This window comes from Phyllostomus hastatus, unplaced genomic scaffold, assembly GCF_019186645.2.
Source record: "Phyllostomus hastatus isolate PE091 unplaced genomic scaffold, TTU_PhHast_1.1 phas_scaffold_46, whole genome shotgun sequence".
In the NCBI taxonomy this organism is placed as follows: Eukaryota; Metazoa; Chordata; class Mammalia; order Chiroptera; family Phyllostomidae; genus Phyllostomus; species Phyllostomus hastatus.
This window is the reverse complement of record NW_025334032.1, coordinates 37733506-37757616: the sequence shown is the minus strand read 5'-3', so window position 1 is coordinate 37757616 and position 24111 is coordinate 37733506. Positions and strand designations below refer to the sequence as shown.

At 46.3% G+C, this 24111-nt stretch overlaps 1 protein-coding gene across 1 annotated transcript in view; it reads left to right on the top strand.

Annotated features, from left to right (window-relative positions):
* SNX25 (sorting nexin 25) overlaps window positions 1–24111 on the top strand; it is an 85204-nt gene that overhangs the window by 2423 nt on the left and 58670 nt on the right. The window contains exon 2 of the mRNA XM_045821710.1: window positions 21791–21875. Within this exon, the coding sequence (XP_045677666.1) occupies window positions 21791–21875 (85 nt within the window). The remainder of the gene's footprint in view (window positions 1–21790; window positions 21876–24111) is intronic.

The window sequence follows — 24111 nt, the reverse complement described above, 5'->3', positions numbered from 1 at the left end:
CGTTTTAAAAAAAAAGTGCTTAGTAAATGGGGACAGAAAGTGTAGAAGGCGAGGTCAGCGTCAAAGCCATGGTATTGCAGTCCACCTCTGAGGGTCTCACGTTGTGGTTTACCACCCTGATACCTGGAAAACACATTCTCCCAAACCTCCCAGCTCACTTGCACTTCTGGGTGGGTTAAACTTGGACAGTCCAGAAAGCTGGTTTGGTAGAGGAATTAGAGGAAATAGTACTTCCAAGGTGACAGTAAACTAGCAGTGTATGTAATCTCTCATGTGCATTACCTGAAGATCTCAGGTACTAGAAAAGACGAAGTATAATCTAAGGAAAGTAAATTGTTGGTCAGTCTTTTAGACCCTGGATTCTTATAGTAGCCTTAAATAAGGAAATAAATACACTAGGAAATTGACTAAGTTATATGTTACTTAAAATTGAAATGCATATTAATCATCCACACTTCTTTTTTAAAATAGTACTGATGCCTTTAGTTGTGCTGTGTTTCTAAGAATACGTGTTGAACGGCTTTAAAAAAGGGTTCTGTTTATGAATGGAGGCAGAAGCACATGGTGTAGTATAAAATATCCGCAGTTCTGTGGGGGTAGAAGCTGGACCACTTAGGTCATCTAACATATGTGGAGGGGGAGGCCGCTTAGCACTAAACCAAATGGTGCCTCTTAAGATACAATGACTACTTTACTACAAGAAATTTTGGCTCAGCATGAAAAAAGAATCCTCATTTTATTCTTTTTTAAAAAAATTGATTTGAGGAGGAGAGAGAAACATTTGTTTGTTCCACTTATCTATGTATTTATCGGTTGATTCTTGTATGTGCCCTGACCTGGGATCGAACCCGTAACCTTGGCTTATCAAGGTGATGCTCTGATCAACTGAGCTACAGAAGGTCCCCATTCATTTGTGTACATTTGGATTATTCTAGTGTCAGCTAGACAAGACAGACACTGCGACTAATCCTTCAGTCTGCCAGTCACTCCTTCCCTTCTTCCTTCCTTGTTTCTTTCTTCTTGACTTCCTTCTGTAAAGGAAAAAAATGCATACATTGTTAAAAGTTGGTAGCTAGAGAAGCCTCAGCTAAAAGGGAAAAGGTGTTTTCATGTCTAGGAGAGTTCACATGCTTCTGCATGCTGTAGTTATTGGCTGTAACTACATGCAGTTAGGCCACATGATTGATACCTTTTGTTATCCCTTGCAGGTACCATATTACTTCAGGCAGAAATAAAGTATGGTATTTTCAGCTACTAAGAAAACTTCTGTAAGGTCAGAAAGGTTGATACTCAAGTCTTGGCAGTTGATAACTGGGCCTCACTTTAGAGAAGCTTGCATGGCTCGCAGGCCTGCAGATGGAGGCTGTGACGCTTTCTCCTCGCGTTAAAATGGTTAGCCCGCCTTCGCTGAGTGGGCTGTCATAGGCTAAAGTTGTAGTTCGGTCTTGTGCCAGGCCAGCTACCGGTAACTCACCTGGACCAAGAGCCTGAGGTTCATTCATTAGCCACAGTTACTTGACTCTAGGCAACAGCAAGAGAAATATGGTGAAAGCGAATCAGCAGTTTAGAAAACTTATTCTCATGACTGGGCCAGCATGACAAAGTGCATCCTCCTGTAATGGGAAAAAGACATGTACTAACAGCGTATGGGAAACGGAAGTCTAGGGCCATGGAAAGAAAACAGTAATGAAAGACTTCAGAGTTTAGGCAGGGAAGTTCAAGAAGTTCATCAAATCTCATTAATAAGAATTTGCTTATTATCTGCTATATATTTGCTATTCTGATCTTGCCAAGGTCCTTTTTTATTTTTTCCTAGTGAATTGCTGAGTGCTATGCTAGGGACATAGTAGGCTATTAGTAGACAGACTTTGCCTGAATGAGGGGATTATTGCTTGAGATGAGAACAAATTTAAGTCTCTCGTTGACGTTTTTGATTTGAGATGTCCAGCCCAGCTTCCTAGAGAACCTTCAGAGACGTGCCACAGGAGTCACTGCGAGCCTGCAGAACCACTTTCTGGAAGGGCGTGGTGATGTTTTGGTGGTGGGAGTGGGAGGGTTCAGAGATGGGCCAGACGGCGCACCCTGGGCCGGACTCTGGGGCGAGGGGATTGGGCTGATGGAGCGGACTGGATGGGAGCCCGGATGTCTATGAGAGACAGTGAAAACATTCACACGGCAATCCAGGGCTCCCGTTGGCTTGGGTAGGCCTTCTAGAACTCCTAAATGAGTTCTTTTACTGATACAAAAGTTCTTTGACTAAAACAAAGTTAATTTAGTTACTTGAGGGGAAAAAGGAAAAGAAATGGGAATTAGGGAGACTACACTCGGCCTCTTTGTAGCTTCCCTTTATTATGCTAATGTGATAAACTTATCCTCAATCACGGGATAATGGATAGTGGCATAATACACTTACTGTCTTCAGAGTGTGTGTTTGCAATTTAACTAGGGGATTTCAGTCAAGGTGGCTAGGGAGAAAAATAGTTTTGGGGAAGATGGTGTTTTGAGAATCCCTTAAATGACAGGATCCTATCTACGGTAACTCTTCCTGTGGTATAAGGGCTGTTTTATTGCATTTTAAATTTATACTGTTTATAATATTTAAATGCAATTTTTAATGTAGGTTATATAATTTTTTTTTAAAAGTAGAAACATATGAAAGGGTATCTAGTGGAAAAAAGTCTCTCTTCCATATAGCCCCTATTAATAGGTGCTATTTAGTCTTTCAAATATATGTTATACTTATATAAGCAAATGCAAATGTGTATTCAAAAAAGTTTTTGATGCCTATAATCTCTTGACATATAAATGGTGATTACATGCAAAGGAGGATTTATTTATTTTCTGTATCTTTATTATGAAGGAACTATTTCCTAAGGTTGTAAACATAAGGTGAAGTTATATATGAATACCACATATAAGATATACACCTTTGAAGTCAGAAGGTACAATACATGATTAAATCGAGAACATAAAACAGTTCATCAAAACCGACATGTATCCTAAGAAAGGAAGAAAGTGTGTATTTGAATTTGGCAAAGCTGTCCGAAAGGAGCGGTATGTACTCTCACAATGTGCACAAAAATAAGGCAAACTGAGCCGAGCAACAAACCGGTATAGAGATGCGATACGTGTGCCATTTGGGATTGGGGTTGCCCGTTAGTACGTGGGACGACCCAGAGCAGCTCGGATTGGAAAGGCGGTTTCGGCCCCATCCCGGAAACCCGCAGCCGAGAAAGCAGATTTGGAGTTTCATCCGTCTGTAGGTGTGGCAGCTCATTCATCGCCATTAGTCCTCAGTACAGACAGGTTCACGGATCTTTTCAAGAGTGTCCTAACGTTGTCTTCAAAGGATAAAATCAGCCCCAAACTGCAGGGTCCTCCTGTGTATTTACAGATGGGAAGATGGAAGTCTCCAAACTGGAACGTTCTAGTTGGAGCCTTTATTTGAATCCTAGGCCGTGTTTGTTTTGGGTGCATGCTGTGATGTCACCTAGTCATTGAATGCTGCCTTCTTACTTCCCAACCTTACCATTTGGGGGATAGGAAGTGCCCTAGATTCCTTAAAACGTGTGAGTCCTAGTCATTGTATTGTACTAAAAGGTGACTCAGCAAGTTTGGTGCTGCGGGTTCAGGCTTTAGAAAATGAATAGTTTCTGTGGAAGGCTGATTAAAATGATGGCATATAAACTTTTTTTTTTTTTTGGTTTAATTGCAGCTTTGCTTTTGAAAGAAAAACATTGCAAACTAGGGAATTTATATTTCAGCCCCGCACTGTCAGGTCACTTTCCAGACGGGGGTTGGTCAGTTGGGAGAGGGTGAGGGGCAGACAGCTCTCCCCAGGGGTCACTTCCCGGACACGCTGGGGGCCAGGGCCTGGGCCCGGTCACTGCCTGGCACACCTTGCTTTAGCCCTGGGGTATGTGCTCATGCGGAACTTTCCAGAAAGCCTAGTGGGGTTGGTTATATTTCGCTGGGCTTGTCAGCCCAGGTGCTGCTTTTTCTTTTTCTTCTTTTTCAAGTTTTTATTTATTTATTTTGGGGAAAGGAGGGAGAAGGAGAAGGAGAAGGAGAGAAACATCGATGTGTGAGAGAAACATTGCTCTGTTGGCTCTCCCTCGCCCCCAGCTGAAGACCCGGCCCACAACCCAGGCACGTGCCCTGGCATGGAATCCCACCGGTGACCTTTCAGTTTGCTGAACGACGCCCAGCCCACTGAGCCACAGCGGTCAGGGTCCAGGTGCTGCTTTGGGAGAATGTAGTCAGGAGTGTGAGGTGTGTCCGCCCTGCCCCTGGGGCTGGCCAGGGCTTGTCAGCCCCTCTAGGCACTGGTCAGTCGGGGTGCATCAGTCAGCCACCCTGGGTTTCCACGTGTGAATTGCCACAAGCTGGAGGTCAAGAGCAGTGAACCCAGTGGCTCCAGGCCAAGGCCTCTGAGGCCAAGAGAAAATGGAGTGAATCGCACATTGACACGTGAACTTGCTCAGGTCATTGGCATCTATCCCATAAGCTTTCAATTTTAGTGTAGACTACACGTGTTGGAGGATGAGACACATTTTTACAAATACTCCCTTGTCAACTCAAACCTGAATTTCTGTAGTTCTCTCCCACCTGCACGAGTGAGTTTATATTCATAGTACTAACCCAAACTCTGTGGGTGTTTGCTCGCCCACTCACGCGGGGCCTCATTTGCCAGCGCCCCTAACTCTACCCGCCCCGCCTCCATTTCTGGGAGTCCCCAGGGAGTGTCTCCTGCGTTTGTGGACAAGCTCACTCACGTTCTTCCGTTTCCGTGCCCGCTGAAACCGTTGCCACCGCGTGAAAAAGTCCACCTCTTGCTGGGCTCCTGCTGTCTCAGGGCCCTGAAGCTGGACAGCCACGAGTGCTTAGTCCTCGGGCTGTTTTCTGAGCCAAGGCTGCAGCACAGGCTGTACGGAAGCTGGGAGGCTGCCTGTGTCTCTAGTTTGGGCAAGGTTTTTTCTTTTTTTTGTTTTTTTTAACCTTGTTAAAGAAGCTGCTGGGCTTCTGCCTTTGTTTGCTTCTCCTGGTGAGACAGCCCCTTCCCTTTTGTTTGTAGTTCCTCTCCATCTGCCCTGGAGTGGTCCCTGAGGTCAAGCTGGGGCTTTCTCTCCCAGCTCCAAAGCGTCCTAGAGGTCTCTAACCTTGAATCTGGATACACAAGCCACCTCCTGAAAGGTCTCTTCTTCCTCTGCCAGTCAGCTCTTGCAGATGTACACCTGAGGGCAGCACGCAGGCGTGGCCAGCTTGTTAGACGTGAAATTAACATCTTAAAGGATCCAGAAATGTCAGTATGTTTTTCCTGAGGCTGCTAATTTCATATTTTTTATTTTTTTCCCATTTCAGTGAAACTTTGTGAGGTTTTGATTTCTAGATAAGCTAAGGAAGTTGCTTTGTTTTCTAGATTTAAATTTAGTTCATTCTTGAAATCTCTTTTTTAAAAAAAAAATTACATTACTCTTAGGCAGTCTCACCCCCCCCAGCGCCCTACGCTAACTATCTCTGCACTGAGGATTAGGGATTTATTCCTCGGGCTCAGATCTCTTTTTGGGCCTCAGACTCATTTATTCCACCGCTCAACTTGACATTTCTGCTTGGCGCTCGCAGTGGGGCCTGGAACTCAAGTCCCAGTTTCCCCATCCCTCATCCCTAGTTCCTCGTGTCGTGATCGGCACCTGTGAAAGTCTAGTCCCGCAGCCAGGAGCCTGTGAGTCCTCCTAGACACCTCCTTCTCTTCACTCCCCCGCCATGTGCAGTCCACCAGCAAGTCCTGTCCTTTTGCCTCTTGTGTACCTTGCTTTCACTCACTTCTTTCAGTCTCTTACACGGGGTCCCAACTACCATCATGCCCCACCTGGGCGACTGCAGTAGCCTCTGCCTTCTGATTGGCTCCTCCTCCACTCCACTCTGTCAAAACCGCAAGCCCAGGCAAATTCCTCTTCAGCGACTCCTGTTATTAAAACCCATCAGCAGCTTCCTGTTCTCCCCAGCTCTTCAGCCTCGCCTCCTGCCCTAAGGACCTTCATGTCTCGAACTTCATCCCCAGTCCTCAAAGTGCCAAGCTCCCTCCATCAGTGACTTCTTGGCCTGTCGCTGCCTCTGCCTGCAGACGCCCACTGCCCCCTGACCTCTGACCGCGTGAACGTCTCTAACTCAGACTGCAACCATCACTTTTGCAGCGAAGCTTTCCCCGTTTCCCAGCTATGTGCATTCTCATGGCTCCACATTCCGTTCCTTCACCGTGCTGACCGCAGCTGCAGTCTTATACTCACGTGCACACTTCTGTCTGTCTTTTTCATTAACCCTTGAGCTCCATGAAAGCAGAAACTCCCCTCTGTATCTGGTTTAGTGGGTAAGCAATAAATATTTCTTGAGCGAATAACTGGGAATTGATAGGGCATACACATTAAGAGAAGGTTTTAGAGTCAGCTGGTTGTCTGAATTTGAATCCTGACTCTGCCCTAATAACTCTGTGGCTATGGGCAACTTACTTAAGATTCCTGTCCCTGACCAGTGTAACTCAGTTGGTGGGGTGTTGTCCTGGGTTAGGGATAGGGTTAGGGTTAGGGTTAGGTCCTGGGTTCGATTCCCCATCCGGGTACCTGCCTAGGTTGTGGGTTTGGACCCTGGGTCTGGGTGTGTTGTGAGAGGCAACCGATCCATGTTTCTCACATTGATGTTTCTCTCCCTTACTTTCTCCCTTTCTTCCCCTGTCTCTAAAAATACATACATACATACATACATACATACATAAAAATTAAAAAGCTTTCTAGGCCTCAGTCTCCTCACCTCAAACATGGAGATAGTAAGTACCTTCAGGAGTTGTTTGGAACAATGTCATAGGATTTAAAATTACAAATACTTAGTATTTATTTGTGGGGGTGGCTCCTCCTGCAGGCCCCCCCCTCCCAGCCACCACGGATGAGAATAAGTCTACCAAGACATGATCTGCTTAGGGAGGAAAGGTGGCCGATCTCTCAAAGGAGAAGGGCCAAGAGCCTGTTTCTCAATGGGCTTTTATTGGGTTCGTTTACACAAGAATTCAGGAAAAGCTCATTAATCATTGTCTGGAAGTAAGGATCAAACAACAGATAATGAAGAACTCTGAGGGCCTATTTTGAGTCAGGGTCAGATAGCTAAAGAGCAGTAAAACTTTGAGGAACAAACTCACTTCTTCCTTGGACCCTTATCATTTCATTGAGAGCATTCTAAACAAAGCAGTTTTCACAGGATTTTACATATTCTTTCTTAGGGCCTGATCACCTGGGGAACCTGCCCTTTCCAGCACAGAGCTGCACCACCCTGTCATTGTTTCAGGCTTAGGTGGAGCAAGGGAAGTAAGGCAGCCAAGAGATTAGGAGATTTTCTCACAGACAATGAGGACTCAGGCTGTGTCAAAGCCGAGGGGCGAGGGTCCATCACCCCCTTTTGCTGTAGCCCCCAAAGTCCTTTCTTGGGGGCCTCCCACGTGATCATGCCTGTCTTAGATCGTTCCCTCCTTGGGGAATCTTACCCATCATTGACTAACCGACCAAGCATTGGGGGCCAGTCAGGGTGAAGTAAAAGGAGCAGAAGTGGCGCTCCTGCCAGGGAGGTAAGCTTTGTCTCCTTAGTGGCTTACGGTCTAAGGTTGTCCCCTCAGCCTTAGCCTTGGTGGGGGTTACAGCTTCTGAAACCAGGCAGGGCGGTTCCCAACATTTATTAAAGTGCTTTGAATATAGAAAGTTGTAAATGGTAGACTTTACACTTATACCTTATTTAAAAAACTTTTTATCATAACATTTAAAGACGCAGACCCAGAAAAATCACTCAACATACCTGTCTAGTTGGATGAATGGTTATGAAGAGAATAACCTTGCACTTTCCCCAAACCCAGGGCCAGCCCCTTCTGTTCTCCCTAGGCAACTCCATCTTGACTTCATAGTAACCCTTTCCTTGCATGTCGTTAACAATTTTAGCATTCAAACGTGCACCTGTGCACAATATACTTGACTTTTTCCCATTAAAAGTGTTTCCCCTCTGTCCTGTTCTTTTCCTGACACTTTCTCTGGTGAAGACCCTGGAGCATTTGTCCTGTAGCATGCCTGAGAGTCTGGAATTTGCTGACTGCATTTGAGTGATACAGTTCAGCAGGATCCTCTCTCCTTTGTGTGTCCCACAAACTGGCAGCTGGGTCCAGAGGCTTGACCAGATGTGCGTTTGGTCCCTTTGGCGGGACTAGGACTGTGAGAGTGGTGGCGTGGCCTTTCATTGGGAAGCACACACTGTCCGATTGTCTTTGCTATATTAGTAGCCATGGATGCTCAGTACCCTAAATCCATTATTCCTTGGGGATGACAAAAAATGGTGATGTTTTGGTTGTCATTTATTTTTATATACTTTTTAAAAAGAGACACTTTCCCTTCATCTGCTGTTTAGTTACACAGCAGTATAGTTCACATAAAAAGCAGAATGAATGCTAGATTCTTTCCCATTATTGGTCTCCAAGACAATGCGTTAGTTCCTCATCATTCTCTGAAAGTGACCAATCCGTTATGTGTTTTAAAAAATATATTATGAACTCATGGGTTTGCACATTTTGGCTGGGTTTCGGTCAGCTGTGATGATTGGTTTTGAAGCTCATGTAATTCCGTCTTTGGCCAGTGAGAGCCCCTTCACGTTGCCTGCTGAGTCCTTTGACCTGGCCCTTCTCACCTTCCAGAGTTTCCTCGTACCTGGTTTAACAGGGTATTTCAGGGTTATTTTGAGCATTCGTAATTCTGCTCACACCTGGAAATAGCCGTTTCGGCAGAAAGCGCCCTGATTTCTTTTCATGGGAAATGGTGTTTCAAGAACTCATTATGTCTCAGCTCTGAGCTGCACAGCCACACCCGGCCCCAGCTGCTACGGGAGCGAGCTGTGTTTTGTAGGGCCAACGACTGTCCCGGTTTGCTTGGAATTGTCTTCGTTTTAGCACTGAGAGTCCCAGGCCCCAGGGGGCAAGAAGAAGAACTCGTTCTAGATGTTAGGGAGGCTCATTGCCATTGGTTTGGTCACTGTTTCTTGGCCTTCTCTATGGAGAAATATGGGGGAAAGTCTGTCTTTTGCAGATAACAATTGCCCATACTCACTCTGTCTTCTTAGAGGCAAGTAACACTTGCTTATGTTGAATATTGCTTTGTAACCAGCTTCAGCATTTGCATATCATAGCCTGTTTTGGCATCGTTAACGGGTTCAGGGAAGTGGCTTCTGTGGCTTCGGTTTAATTCATCGCACTCTAATTTGAATGTGAATACAGTGGATAAATATGTGTATTGCAGGAGTCATACTGTGACAGTCGCAAAGTAATTGTTATCGCTGAACTTGATGTTTATCACACTTACTGTGTGCAGGCACACGTGGGTGTTGCCCAGTCTTGTTTTTACATCTACCATGTGAGGTAGGGACTGCCCATCTCATTTTGCAGGTGGGAAAACTGAGGTTTGGAGAGGCTAGAAATGCGTCCAGGCAAAGGGACGAACTGAGAACGAGACCCAGGTCTGTCTGACTCTGGGGCTTGTACACTAAGCTGTCCCTGGGAAGGGGCCGGGCCCGAGCAGGCTGCCTGGGGCCGCCGGTAGTGTGTGGGCTTTTGATCTCGTGTGGGAGAGAGTTCACAGCACGAGTCCAGGTGACTCTGAGGGTCCGTTTATTAAAGCCAGGAACAGTGAAACAAGCACAGGCTTAGGGTGGGAGCAACGAGAGAGGCGAGGCGGAGCTGCTCTGGCTCTCAAGAAATGGCAGGGAGAGAAGGGAGCCGAGGTGGGGCGTCAGTCACCGGCAAGTCGGAGAAAGGGGGCCTTGGGGACAGGCTCAGGGGTTCAGCCCGGGATGCGCTGCCGCTGCCCGTTACTCCCCTGGTTGCAAGTCTCTTGAGGCTCCTTAGAATTTAGGAGGTGGGTGCTTGGGTGGGAAGCAGGGGCGGGTGGGGGACATGTGGACGTGACCGCAGGAGGGAGAGCACACGCTGGGTCCTTCACCTTGAGGGTTGTAAAGGCTGGGGTCAGCCCTGGCCGGTGTGGCTCCGTGGACTGAGCGCTGGCCTGCAAACCAAAGGGTCTCCGGTTTAATTCCCAGTCAGGGCACATGCCTGGGTTGTGGGCCAGGTCCCCAGTAGGGGGTGCTCAAGAGGCAGCCACACACTGATGTTTCTCTCCCTCTCTTCCTCTCTCCTTTTCCCTCTCTCTAGAAATAAATAAATAAAACCTTTTTTTAAAAAGGCTGGTGTTAGAGGAGGTCTTAGGGAAGGATCTCTATGGAATAGTCAGCAGCTTTTGTGTCCTTTCAGGGTGGTGGTCTCCACTCATCGGTCAGCGCCAGGACAGGGGGTCATGGGTCATCACAGCCGGTCCTGGCCTTGCCCACTTGGCTTTGCAGTTTTCTGGGCCTGGAGCTGATACACAGCTGAGGCCTAGATGTCATCTCCAGGGAGGAGAGGTCAGGGGGTCTAAACCACGTGAAGGGCAATACCTAGGGGAGAAGGGCCGCCCTGGGGGCGAGGTCTAACACCAGGCGTGCCCACTGCTGGGCACCGGGGCTTTCTGCCCTGGTGACCTCCTGTGTCCGGCTGTTAATTGCTCGGCCAGTCTGTTCAGCTCTCTCCGTTTCGCATTCCACTCGCCAAGGAATGTTCCTAGCTCCTGACTGTCCTGCCTCGTAGCCACTTCACTACGCTTCAATTACTGAAGATAAGTGTGGCCTGATTCAGGTTCATGGAAAACAACAACAACAACTACTTGAGACTCTGTGGGATATTCTGGGCTCTGCTTAGGAATTTGTTATTTTAGAGGTCTCAGAACGAGCTAGGGTGGTGGCACAAGTGTCCCTCCTGTGCTCACGATGGTCACTACTGATCAGGTAAGGTCGTTGCGTTGGGTTTGGTTTTGTTTTCCTGCTGAATCTGGATGAAGCGTCAGGATCCCTTTCAGCGTAGCGATGCAGGTAGCCACCAAGCATTGACTAGAGTTGGCTTATAACCTGAAACCCACCTGCCAGAACCTCACCGACGGGCGGCGATCCCCGTGGTTCCCTGTAGCACTTTTTTTTGGTGACTGCACTACTCAGTCATCGCAACAGTTGGTCCTTGAGTCTTTCCGCCTCTTCTGGTAAAAAAATCAGAGTTTTCTAAACTCTAACCCATAAGCGCTTACTTCCGGGGGATGCTTTTAGGTGCACTGCGAAAACAAAGCAGAGGAAAGAGGAGAGAGTGGTTTGAAAAGCTACGCTCTTAAAGCTTCACAGTGAGTGTTATGTTGACAGTGTGAGGAATCCCGCAGTCACTGCTTTTAACCCAGGGTTTTCTAAACGTGGCCAGTGCCTGTATCTATCCCCTTCCTTTTCCTCCACAAGCTGGAGGAGATTTATTATCTGAAAAAAACAATACGGAATTCAGAGGTAGGGCAGGCGCAGGGGTGGGCAGGCCCGCCACCCCCATGGGGAGCCTCGGGCCTCCAGCACCAGTTCTCTGTATTCTGCTCAGCTCTGCCCCTGGGGGTGAGACCAACCCTCAGGCTGTGGGCCATGAGACTGCAGCATCTCGGGTACCACAGCGACACAAGATGATAGACATCCAGAGGAACCAGGAAGGCGTCCTTAGCAATGTCTGTGGCAGTGCCCCCTTCACATCCGCTTCCTGGCCGGGTTCGGGCAGGCGCCCATTCCCACCCAGCCGTTGGTGAGGGGCAGGGTTTCGGTGACTGGCTTCGTGGTCTGGAAGTGGGTCACGCAGAGAGGAAGGAAGTAGCGGGCGGGGTCAGAACCGTGAACATCGCACTCGGCATCACAGATCTTCCTGATTTCCCTTTTTAGCTCGTCTTTCACACCCACGCTCTTCACTTCCACGAAGCAACTTGCAGTTGCCGAGTTTATCTCGCTGTGATGTCCGTGTGTGCCCACGGGCCCCGGAAGACCTCTGCCCCATGTCTACACGTTCATTTCTGGCCGTTAAAGTTCCAAGTGAACGGCCCTTCCCTGCCGTCCACTTCACCACACTTTTCGTTTCTGCCCAAAAATCTTTTCCTGAGGCGAGGAGAGGAAAGTCGAGGTGAGGCCCAGGTGTCTGACTTGAGTGGTTGAAGGGACACAGGTCCCTTTGATGCAGGTTTGTGATGGTGGGAGATAATGAACTAAGTTTTGGCTATGCCCACTTTGAGATACCTTATTGATACGTTCAGCTCTGCAGTTTGAGGGAGAGACCGGGTGAAACTAGCAGAATCGCCGGCAGGCAGTGCACATGCGGTACTAAAGCACCAGCTGGGTGTGACAGCCAAGGGTAGCCTGGGATGGTTGAAACGCAGTGAGCCCCGAGGGGCAGGCAGAGGGGAGCCCGCCGAGTGTGGGGGAAAAGAGCCAGGGACAGTGGACAGGAGCGAAAAGCCCAGAGAGGCCAGGAGCAGCAGGGAATGGATGGCCAGTGTCGTCAGGTGGCGCCGAGAGGTCCAGCAGGAGGACCGAGACGTGTCCACTGGCTCTGACAGCGTGCAGGGCTGGGAGGTCTGTGCCCGAGTTGTTCAGGTGGTCAGGGTGGACGTGGGGACCGACGTGATGTCGTCCTGGCCGAAGAGCTAGTGGGGGCCGAGGGAGCAGAGGCAGCATGTGGGCCGGGCTGGAGAAGCTCGGCCGAGAAGGAAGGAGGAGAAGGCAGCACTGGCAGCTCGGCGTGCTGTGTGCGTTTGGGAAACTTTTGGTTGCTAGGGGAGAGGTGGAAGCACGTTTCTGGGTTAACGGGAGATCTTGTGACGTGGACAGGGAGAGCCCGAACACCTCTGGAACAGAGTACGTGATTGATAGCGTGGTGTCCCGGCAGGCAGGGTCTGAGCACAGGTGGGCGGTCCAGGCCTAGACCGACGTGAAAGAGGTAAAACGGGAGCAGAGGGAGAGCTCGCTGCGGGAGGCAGGCAGGGGGTGAGAGATCTCCCGCTGGTCGCCTCCACTTTGTCGGTGAGCGCGGGGCAAGGTTGATTGCTGATGGGGAGGAGAAGGACATGCGTAAAGACTGATTTTGAGAGCGGTGTGAAAGGTTTGGGGGAGAGTTACTGGAGAGAATAACAGCAACAACACTTACTGATCCCTTACTGTGTGCCAGGTCCTGTACTAAGTACCTGATGTTTTCATTCAGTCCTCAGTGCCTTCATGAGATAGTTACTGTTATCCTCACTTGACGGAACAGGAAACAGTTTTTTTGTTTTTAAAGATTTTATTTATTTATTTTTAGAGAGAGAAGGCAAGGAGAGAGAGAGAGAGAGAGAGAAACATCAATGTGCGGTTGCTGGGGGTCATGGCCTGCAACCCAGGCATGTACCCTGACTGGGAATCGAACCTGGGACGCTGTGGTTCTCAGCCCGTGCTCCATCCACTGAGCTACGCCAGCCAGGCAGGAAACAGTTTGAAAGAGGTTAAGTGACTTGCCAAAGGTGACAGAGGTAATGAATGAGGGATCCAGGCTTCTTCCGACCCAGGAGCCACCCCTCTTCATCTCCGTGCTCTCCTGCCCACAGGGGAGAGGAGGTGCAGCAAAGGTAAGGGGTGGGGGGTTGTTTTGGAGCACAGGACGACGTGGTGACGATGCCCACTGGCGCGGAGGTGGTGTGTTTGTCAGAGGAGCACTCCACTCTTGCCTCCGGTGGGATGCGGGGGCCAAGTACGACAAGGTCAGGGCGCAGGTGTGCTTGACGAGAGCCCTGCAGGTGTCACGGAGCCGAGAAGGAGCTGAGGCCAGGAGGGCGCTACGGGCTTAGAGAAAAGGGACGGCCACAGGGATTGGAGGTCTCCTAACTGTCATGCCAAAGCCTGTGGCGTGGCCATGCGACCCAGGAGTGGAGCCGAGGGTCCTTGGAGGGTCGCAGATCACTTGTGGATGTGATCTGCCCTGACGGTCCACGTCGCTCATCTTCTTTCTCTTCTGACGGAAGGAACTGCCTCCAGAAGGTCCCCGGTAAATGTCGCCCGTGAAGGAAGATTGCTGTACCCATCGTAAAGTCAGAGGGGTGGGTGAGGCCAGGCGTGGGCCCGGGGGGCGCTGCTGTCTTGTGACTGACTGTCCAGGGCCAGGGCATCCAGGGCCTGTGCTCGGGGGCAGTTTTATCTGCTAACTGCAGTGGAAATCAGGCGTCAGGACGTACGGAGAACGCTTGTTTCTCTAGAGGAGTGTGTTTGAGCCAAGTCAGATTTCCAAGAATTGTTTTAGTCAGTGGTTGTGCCCAGTGTGGTATGCAGAGCATTCCAGGACTACAGTTGTGTTTGATTTATGCACAATATTTGAAACGGCCTTTTCATTAATTTAACTGATTTCTTTGCCTCTTAAAGTGATTAATGATTTAGTAATATCACTGTGGAATAGAAGCTCTATACAGAGTTCATACTACCTCCTTTCTTTATAATGCTTCACAATACAAATGAAGCATTATAATACAAATGAAGCATTATAATTATCGTTTCAGTGAACTAAGCACATTTGAAGGTAGGAGCCCATCTTTTGTGATTCTGCTCCCAATTTACGTAAAATGATTGCGACATTCTTACATTAAAATAAATCTTCTGAATAATAAAACACTTCTCAATTTTTCCAGGGTCATATTTTGTCACGACAACCATTGAATGGTGTTTCTCAGTGTGATCTAAGGGTGCGTACGTAGTTTTGAAACCTTTGTGAAAAGTACTGTACTTGTTCCAAAGACAGACCTTACTCTTTCTGAATAAAGACTCTTGGGGGACAGGATCCAGAAACATGTGTTTAAAAAAGTTCCCTAAGTGACTCTTGAAAGGCGAGTAGTGTGCCTGGAAGCAGCGGAGAGGGGCTTCCTGACGCCCACCAGGGTCACTGTCAGCGTCCACCGCGTCCCACACGCCTGCGCGCCCGGTGCGCACTTGTCCGCCCTCTCTCCTTAGAGGTGACGCCTGCGGCACGGCAGCCGACCTTTAACGCCGTGTTTCTTCGGGGAGGAGGTCTTATTCTCTGAGTTTCAACCCGTTGATTTTAGATGGGACTGGGAGAAAGGATTTTTATGATCCAAACCTAGTCCGGGGCAGGTGACTTTCACGCACCAGTTAGAAGGGATTTAAACGTCAGCCTCTTAGAGTCAATTCCATTGAGTTGCACTTGCACGTTTCTGGAACGTGAATTATTTTTGTGGCAGTAACTCATCTCGTACCCTCTCGGCATCTCGTTTACATCTCGTTTACATCTCGTTCACATCTTGTTCACATCTCGTTCACATCTCGTGAATTGTCTGGGCCACTCCACCCAGAGCTCAAATTTTTGCTTCAACAGTAATGTGGACATTGAGATCCCGCTGAATCACACTACCAATGTAATATTTTTCTAACCAGGTACTAAATACTGTGTCACCAGTTGTTATTTAAAGGCCAGTCAACACATTCATTAGGAATAGCCTTATGCTATCCCAGAACATGGAGGATAAAAATAAAACAGTAATTGCTTTCATTACTGAAGATCCCTGCGGAAAAAGCCACTGTGTGTGACTCCTCCGCCGTGGGGCCACACGGGAGCCCCGAAGCCGGGGCAGCCACGCTGGCTCCTTTGTCACTTACGTTCCGCGGCTTCAGCGAGAACTCTCGTGAAGGAGGATAATTTTTGTAATGCACTTCGATATGTTTGGACTTCACCCCTCCTCTGAAAGGGATCTTGTGGATTGATGGTACCTTTGAATAACTCTTCTCCCATGACCTGGGCTGGAGGGCGAAAGGTAGAGAAGAGGCCGGAATCGGAAGCATATTAGGATTCCTCAACACGGCTCCCCACAGTGGTGTGCCTCATTAGCCCCTTGATTATGAGCTTCCAGCAAGAGGAGAGTAGGCCCCTGGAGCACGGATAATGTAACTCACTCACCTCTGTCTCCCGAGCACTGAGCTAAGTGGCAGACACACACAGAGTCCGCAGTCAGTGTTAGGTGATTGTCTGGGTGGATGGCAATGCGATTCAGACCACGGAAACCTGCGCCTTCCCCCTGTGAACCCAGAAGAACCACGAGGGAAGCCAGGGATCAAGTGGCCACAGGATGTTTATTACACAAACCTTTCAGGAATGCACGACGCTAATGTCAGTTTCCAATTGCATTTCCTCAGCCAGTGTGCTCCTCTCCATTCTTCCCTGCCAGCCCAAATATCTGTTCTGTGCTTGCCAATTTAGGCAAACTGCTGTCTGCCTGTGTACTGTCACGTGTATGTTGTAATTTCAGTTTCCAAATCCGTGTCTGGTTTGAAACGTACTTACATTTCTCTTGTCATCAAGTGGAGCGTGTTTTCTAAGCTTAAGATTTGAGTCCCTGACATTAGAAATAAAGCATTTTTTTCCTTCGCTTGAGTCTAATTCTTCCAACTGAATGGAAAAGCAGTCTTAAGTATGCTAACCTTCCTCAAAATCTACCTCTACTGATTAGGTAATAGAGATTTTGCTTTTGTGTTCATATTCATTTTTCTCTTAGAAAGCAGATTAGCAACCATCTGATTAGCCTCAATTTGTTGAGAGTTAGTAACATTTTGATTTTATTGATGATCATGGCTATATATGGCAGTATGTTTCAGGCATTCTGCTACGTGCTTTCCGTGAGCTACCAATTACAGACTAAGATGCCCATGGTTTGAATAGGGCTTATGGTGTGGCCCAAACAGTGCAAGGAGTGTTTGGAGTAATGATGAATTACTTGGAGATATCATCTAAAATTTTTGATCTTCATTCTTTGTTACAAAAAATCGCAACATCTAGCTATACAGCTGCACAGCAGTGACCTCTTTAACATACTTACAGTCCTCACTAAGCTCCTGGGGTTTTTTCTCTCTTCTGGGCCCCTGAATTAGTCACTTTATTTAATCCTCTGAGGTGTTGTAAGCCCGCTTAACCTAGAGGGGGAAGTGGCTGAGTCAAGGATCTGTCGGTAGGAAAATGTACCCTTAGACCTGAGAGCTGGCCTTCTTCCCGCTCTGCCCGCCCCCCTCCTGGCTCTGCGACGGGCTGCGCAGCCTCCGCGTTGGGCATGACTTTCACTGCCGTGTCACCGTCTTTTGTCAGGGTCTCAGTTGAAAGAGATGGCCTTTCACGTTTCTCAGTCCTTTCCTACCTTCCTGCGGAAGAATAGGTGTGATTCCTTCATTTCTTTGGTTTTAAATAAATTATTATTTTTTTAAGGCCGAGGCAGAGCATGATTGGCTTGAAAGGAGCCATGGCTTGGAGAACAACAATTTAAGAAGGAGACTGTTTGTCATGGGACCCCAGTGGACGGTCAGATGCTCAGACATCTGCAGAGACTCGGCCATGTGACAGCTCCCTGTGGTTAATGGTGGTGACTGGGGGTTTGTGTGTGTTTTCCTAGGATAAGTCACTAACTACTTGAATAGCTTTACAAGAAATCATAGCTGTCACCCCTGCAGCTCTCAAGTGTTTTTCTTTTTAAAGTAAACCAAAATACATTAAAAAAAATGTAGGAGTACAAGTCTCTAATGAAGGAGAGAGGCAGTGGGCATGACGGGAACTGGAAGTCGTGGCTGGCTGTCCTGGCCTGTCGGTGCCCCCCCGGGGAGCAGCGCGGGAAGCCATGTCAGTGTTAGGAACAGTGGACACTGAGGCGGGTGTGTCTTGGCCCGATGCCAGATTGTCCCCGGGTGTTGAGTGGCCCATGGCGCCGGAGTACCCAGGTCTCTCTGCACGGAGACTCGGTGGCTGTTACTTCCTTGGTGGATGCCAGGGGAGGGCATCCACAGCCATGATACACTCACGTTGTCTCAGCCCCGACACAGACGGTTTGTGTTGTGGCTGTGGACTCAAAGCTGGTACCTGGGAGTACACAGAAAGCTGGTACGTTCTCGGGAAAGGCTTCTTTGATACGGCATCTCTTGCTGGATGCTGAGGATGTCATTACACATGTGTATTACAGGAAAGCTTCCAGGTTTTGCCCTGTCTGTGGAAAGCATTTCTCAAATGAACATTTATATGTTAAGACCTCTTATTTTCTTATTTCCCCAAGAAACTCATTGAGTGATTAAAATTGACCTTGGTGTGTTGGTTTTAAGTTAGGTTTAAATTTTAAAATTAAGCCAGATTACATTTATCTTAATGAAATGAAAATTAAGGCATATTTTTTACATGACAAAGGGTACCACTTTAACAAAAGCCTTTATGAGTGACCAGCGTGGTAGGAACACTAACAACGTAAAATGAGAGCTGACTGACTGGTCAGACTACTTTTGGAGTCCCAATGTCCGAACGGGATATCGAAGATTGCTATCACCTATCCTTTGTGACAGCAGGAAGCACACTTAATATTCTTTTGTCTTTCCTAAAACTGCTATTTTAGGAAAGTGACTGTCAGGAAGAGAGGCTTTACCTGAGGACCGAGACCTGTGATTGTGCAGATGTTACCATGGGTAGTTAGCTAGTTATTAATTTTAAAAAAGTGGAGAGCAAAGGGAATTAGACACGGAGTTTAATAAACAGGGGAGCATGAGCCTATTTGCTTCACCAGGAAGCTACAGCTTTTCATACTCCAGGGGACCACAGCCTTGCCCCACCAAGGGGATTAACACTCCTTCCTTCCCCTCTCCAGTATCAGATTGTTGGGGGCGGGGGCGCAGGGGGGGCATGCTTGACCAAAGAGGCCTGTCAGTCTAACTAGGGGATGGACCCATTGCAAAGCCTGCGAAAGCCTAGGAAGTTGATTGGCTCTTTTGAAAAAGTACCTGGTCCATCCCAAACCCGAGCTAATATCCCAGAGGAGCAAGGAAGTGATCTCTCTCTCTCTCTCTCTCTCTGCCCACATTTGCCCCATGAACTCATGGGTCTTCTCTCCATAGCCATGTGGCCTTAGCAGTGGCCACATGGACTTCACACGCAGGCCCTACTGGGGAGACTGAATATATCAGCACAGCAACAGATTGCAGCTGGGGACACAAGCTAAACTAGGCAGGTGGTGGCCTGAGCTGAGCTTAATATGAAGCAGGAACTCAGGACACTGGCTTTTGCTTTGTTCTTGCTGAGGACGTGGTTGGACTTCTTCCATGGCAGGGCAAAGGGAAAGGGGACATTGGAAACCCAGGGAGCAGCTTCTATTTCCACTTGAATAAATCATCCTGCCACACTAGTCTCCCGTGTGCGGGTCCTTGGAAGCTCTCCTCGTGATCCAGTAAAAGAGCCTAATTTCCACAGGCAACACAGATGGGGGAAAGGTTGCATCTGTCTTAAAGAACAAGTCCTTTGGGGAAGTATCTGCCATGTGGAGTTTCTTTTTTCCAAACTTATACATAGAAGGAGAATAAAGACAATTTTTGCTCACTGACCTCTGGGCCACAGGAAGTTATTCACATTTTGTATCTGTTCTAGCTAGCTTTCTTCCCCGCCACTCCACTCCTCCAGTTTCCTACCTCCTTATCTCTTTTTTTCCTTCCTCCCCTCTCCTTTACTCCTTTCCCTTTCTCTCCTTCCTTTTTTTTAAAAAAAGATTTTGTTTATTCATTTTTAGACAGAGGGGAAGGGAGAGAGAAAGAGAGGGATAAAAACATCTATGTGTGGTTGCCTCTTCTGTGCCCCCTACTGGGGGCCTGGCCTGCAACCCAGGCATATGCCTGGACTGGGAATCGAACTAGTGACCCTTTGGTTCGTAGGCCAGTGCTCAAGCCACTGAGCTGCTCCAGCCAGGACTCTCCTTCCTTTTTTCCTTTCTCTTCCTTGGGATGATGATTAGTAAGTTCCACCTTTGTGATCTGAAAGAAATGAAGTGTGTTGTGACAAACTTACACTTGCGTAGGACTTGAGACATAAGGAGATTCCGGCGCCATGAATATTAATCCCTGAGAAAGGAATTTCTGTGCCTCGTTACACAGTTATTCTTGGCCCACGATGTTTGCTGCCTTTCTATTCTCCTTATGTACAGACTCACCATCAGTCTGTGGGATGAGGTAGGGCTGAAGAACCTTTTTCTTTCTAATAAGGGCCAGTGACCCCTGGGCGTGGGGTTATGGGGAAATCCAGAACCAGGCTGGAAAATCAGATTGACAGAATAATAGGCCTTCTACTTTTAAAGAGCCTAAAATGGAAATACATGAACTTCATTAGCTTTTTAAATTGAAGAGAATAAATTAACTCCTTATTCAGATACAGTCATCGTGACAACGTATGCTTATATACGTTTTATGTCTCAGTATAAAGCAGAGGCAGAAAAGACATGTGCAGACAAATGGCAAGAAGTAGTAGAGCGAGACAAAAGAAATTAAACTAGGGAGACAAAAGAAATTAAAAGAATAAAAAAATTAAGTTTTGAAGGAACTTGTGAAGGTAGACACCAGCACGGAAAACCTGCTTCTCTCCCGTCCCACGAAGGCAGTTTTCATTTCTGTAACCCCAGTTCTGGAGCTCCTCGAGTAAGTGTGGTGTCGTTTGGTTTTACCATCTGGTTAGTGATGAACACTAAAACCGCCACACCCGTATTTGGGAAACTGTACCTGCCTATTTGTCAGGGGCCTGAAAAGTTGTCGTTAAAGTTATTTATCAGTATAGTGCTCTGCAAATATTAATTCAATTAAAAATTTGTCCAAAAAATCCATAGGTTGTTTAAATATCTTCCTGATATTCTAAAAAGCACTAGAATTTAAAAATTATAATAAAATGTGCTGACCACTTAATTTTATAACAAACTGCTCAGGGAGTAAAAAATAGTTTTAAATGATTGACAGTGCATTTTTTTAATGCATTAAATGGCTTTCGTCCATAGGATTATGATTATTTAAGGGTTTAAAAACATGCCACAGGAAAGTAGTGAATGGTATGTTAATTTGTAGCATAAAGGAATCCTTTTCTTTCATGAATATAACTGTACACTCAAGGCTTTTAAAAGTATTTCAACTAAGGAATCTTAAAACTATGGCTTTTTGTTTGTTTTTAATCAGGTGATCACAAAACCAGATGACTCTGTTGGCACTTGCCACAATGGATGGTGTGAAACTAAGCTAGTCTAGTAATTTCCTGCTCCCGGTTGGGTGGCCCGGCCGGCCGGCCGCATGGGGTTGCCTGCAGCTGTGTTTGGGTGGCCTGCCTGCGAACGAAGTGGTTTCCTCAGGCTGGTTTGTTGCATGAGGGTGATAGTAATATTAGCCATTTGAGCTCCTTAGTGATGTGATCATGCTAGTCGAACACTTGTAATATGCGCAGTGCAAAAAAAAAATACAAATGTTAACACTACTTAGCCTCCAAAACCAATGAGTGGCTCAATTACATTATACATGCTTTTGGTTATTTGGGTGTGTGAACACTTAAAATGTTTTTCCTCTTGACTGTAGTCTTACTAGCCCGATAGTGGGATTTTAATTCTGTATATTCTCTCCTCCGCCTTTTTTTTTTTTTTGCCGAGTGGTATTTTTAAAAACTTGCCGTTATAGAGACATATATTGAGTAAGAAGTTAAAAATCGTATGCCCCTCCCTAGAAAGAACCACTTTTAACAGTTTGGTGTACAAGTTTCCAAACATCTTGCAAGTTTTTGTACTTTCTACTGTTCTGTTGGTTTGCTTCTTTCTATGTTGGCATCATACGTTTTTGATATCTAAAAGGGAAAAAAATCCTTCCTGAATTCTTTTTTTTCCAAAAACTTTAAACTGACCTTAAACATTTATTTACTTTTCCCAAAGAACTTTATAATCTGATAAGCAATATCTTATGGCTTGTTTAGAGGACGTTTCATACCTTTGATTTTATTTTTATATGTGATTTTATTCATGTAGTAATCGGTGTCTTTTCTCTTTCTCTTCCGTGTCAGAGCCCTGTGTGTGGAAACTCACATGAGACAGCTCAGTCGAGAAGGGTGGTAATTTCTCATCATATGGATAAAGCTCTGAAAGAAGGTAAGGGTTAAATGGGAGAGCGTAATTGCCATACAGAGCACTTGGTTATGGTGTTCTAAGAGGAAAATAATCTCTAGCAAAGTTATCTTTCCTTCCTGTCTCTATGTACGATTAGGATTTTTTTCTTCATGAATTTTTATTTGATGACTAAATAAATCTATCCATGTTTTGGTAGAACAGACAGGATGTAAACATTTTAGGTAAGACTTTCTAGGTCACCTGAAACTAGTCAGCCACGTGGAGTGTTTCCCATAGGAAGCAAGGATCTGATCTCTACCCCCTAAAATACGCTCTTCTTTTAGATGTAGCCCAGAGAAGGTGTAGTGGGAATGAATACACTCTACCCCGGCTCACTGAGAGACAAACCAATTGACCAAAATAAGGGATAGTGACCAGCCTTACAAAAGAATGAAATTTGTACTGAGGAATGTTGAATGGGGGGTTGCGGAGGGTGTAATATTTTACGTGTCTCAAGGTGGGAATAAGTGTAATTATAAATACTGATGTTTAAAAGATAGTATATTTTGATTGAATTAAAGTTCAAAAGCGATTTTTAAAATTATATTTCCAAAGACACTGACAATTTCAGTTATATGTGCAAAAAATGTGTGAGTTTTTCAGGCGAATACGTGATAGTAGGAAGTTAAGAAAGAACTAAATAAGTGGCGCGTAAGCTTAGTGTGTTTTACTGGCTGTAGTTCACAGACATCACCTTATGAACATTTGAAAATGAATACCGTGTAAGTGCAGAGACGGTTGGAAATTGTGTGGTTTCATAGAATCTCAGACCTTTGGGGACTGTGATTAAACTTTGAAAATGTTTCTGTTATAATAGTAAAGTATGGTGACTTTGATAAAACATTGGGTTTAAAATTCAACTTTATTATTATTAATCTCAAAAGCAATTTTTAATTGCTTTTATTGAGATAATTCTACTTTGAAATGCACAAATCTTAAGCATACAATTCAACAATTTTCAGAGGTGCCTGTAACCATGTAATCACCGCCTTCACCAAAATGAAGAATGTCATTACAGAAAATTTGCCTCCTGTAGTTAATTAAGTGCATCTAGCAAATGTTTTATTTCAAATATTGTACTTTTCATGTCTAGAATTTCTTTGGTCCTTTTTTATTTATCTGCTGAGATTTCCCCATCTGTCATTTATTCTGACCATTTTTATCTTTAATTCCTTGAACATATTTATAATAGCTGCTTTAAAGTATCCGTATGCTAATTCTAGCATCCAGGCTGCCTTGGGGTTGGTTTCTGTTGATTGCTTTTTCTCTTAACTACATGTTACCTTTTGGGGTTTCTTCTCAGGCCTAATTATTTTTAATTGTGTACAGAACAATGTGAATGCTACTTTCTAGACATTCTAGATTCTGTTATCTTCCTCTGAATAATATTAGTTTTGTTCTAGTATGCAGTTCAATTTTCAACTGATCGATCACCTTGAAGATACTTGGTTTTAGGCATTTTTTAAGGGTGAATTGATTTGGATTTTGTCCTTAGTCTACGTGGGTCTGTTAGTCCCGGGACTTCGGCTGAACTTGCCTGTTTCATGGTCCTTCCACAGCGTCAATGGAAGCCACGGTCATACCTCTAGCTTAGCAGGACTTGGCCTCCAAACGGTTGCCCTGCAGGTAGCCCTGCCAGGGAGAGCGGCTGAAGGCTCTGCTCCGCTCTCTCAGCCTTCCCGGGGTCTCCGCCTCCCACTGGTCTCCTTGCGGTCCCACTCCATGCACGTTGAGTTTAGAGCCGTCAACTGGTTTGAGAGTTCCTACCCGGGTTTTGTGGCTGTACCCTTTTTGGTATTTCCCACTTGTGTTTCCAGCTGCTTTGGCGGTTTCTAACTCTGTTTTTTGATATCTTAAAAAAAAAAAACAAGCAAAATCCAAACCGAAAAACAGATGTTCAGTCTAAGGTTAACTGCCTGCGTGTCTAGGCCCTTTGCGGGCCTTCAGGGGGAAGTTGTATGAACGTGAGTTACACGCAGTATTGGTTCCTTCTTTTGGGGTGGATTCTTTTTCAGTTTCCACTTACTTGGATTGTTTCCAGTGCCTTTAAATAGTTCTTAATTTTTCTTCAGGGTTCCTAATTGTTTTCTCTATGAAGGTTAGTCTGATAAAAAACTATTCCACCATCCCTGGACCTGGAACTCTCTCCTTAATTTTTTTTTAAATTATTTTAAATTGTAGTAAAGTACACATAATGTAAAGTTTCCCATCTTAACCA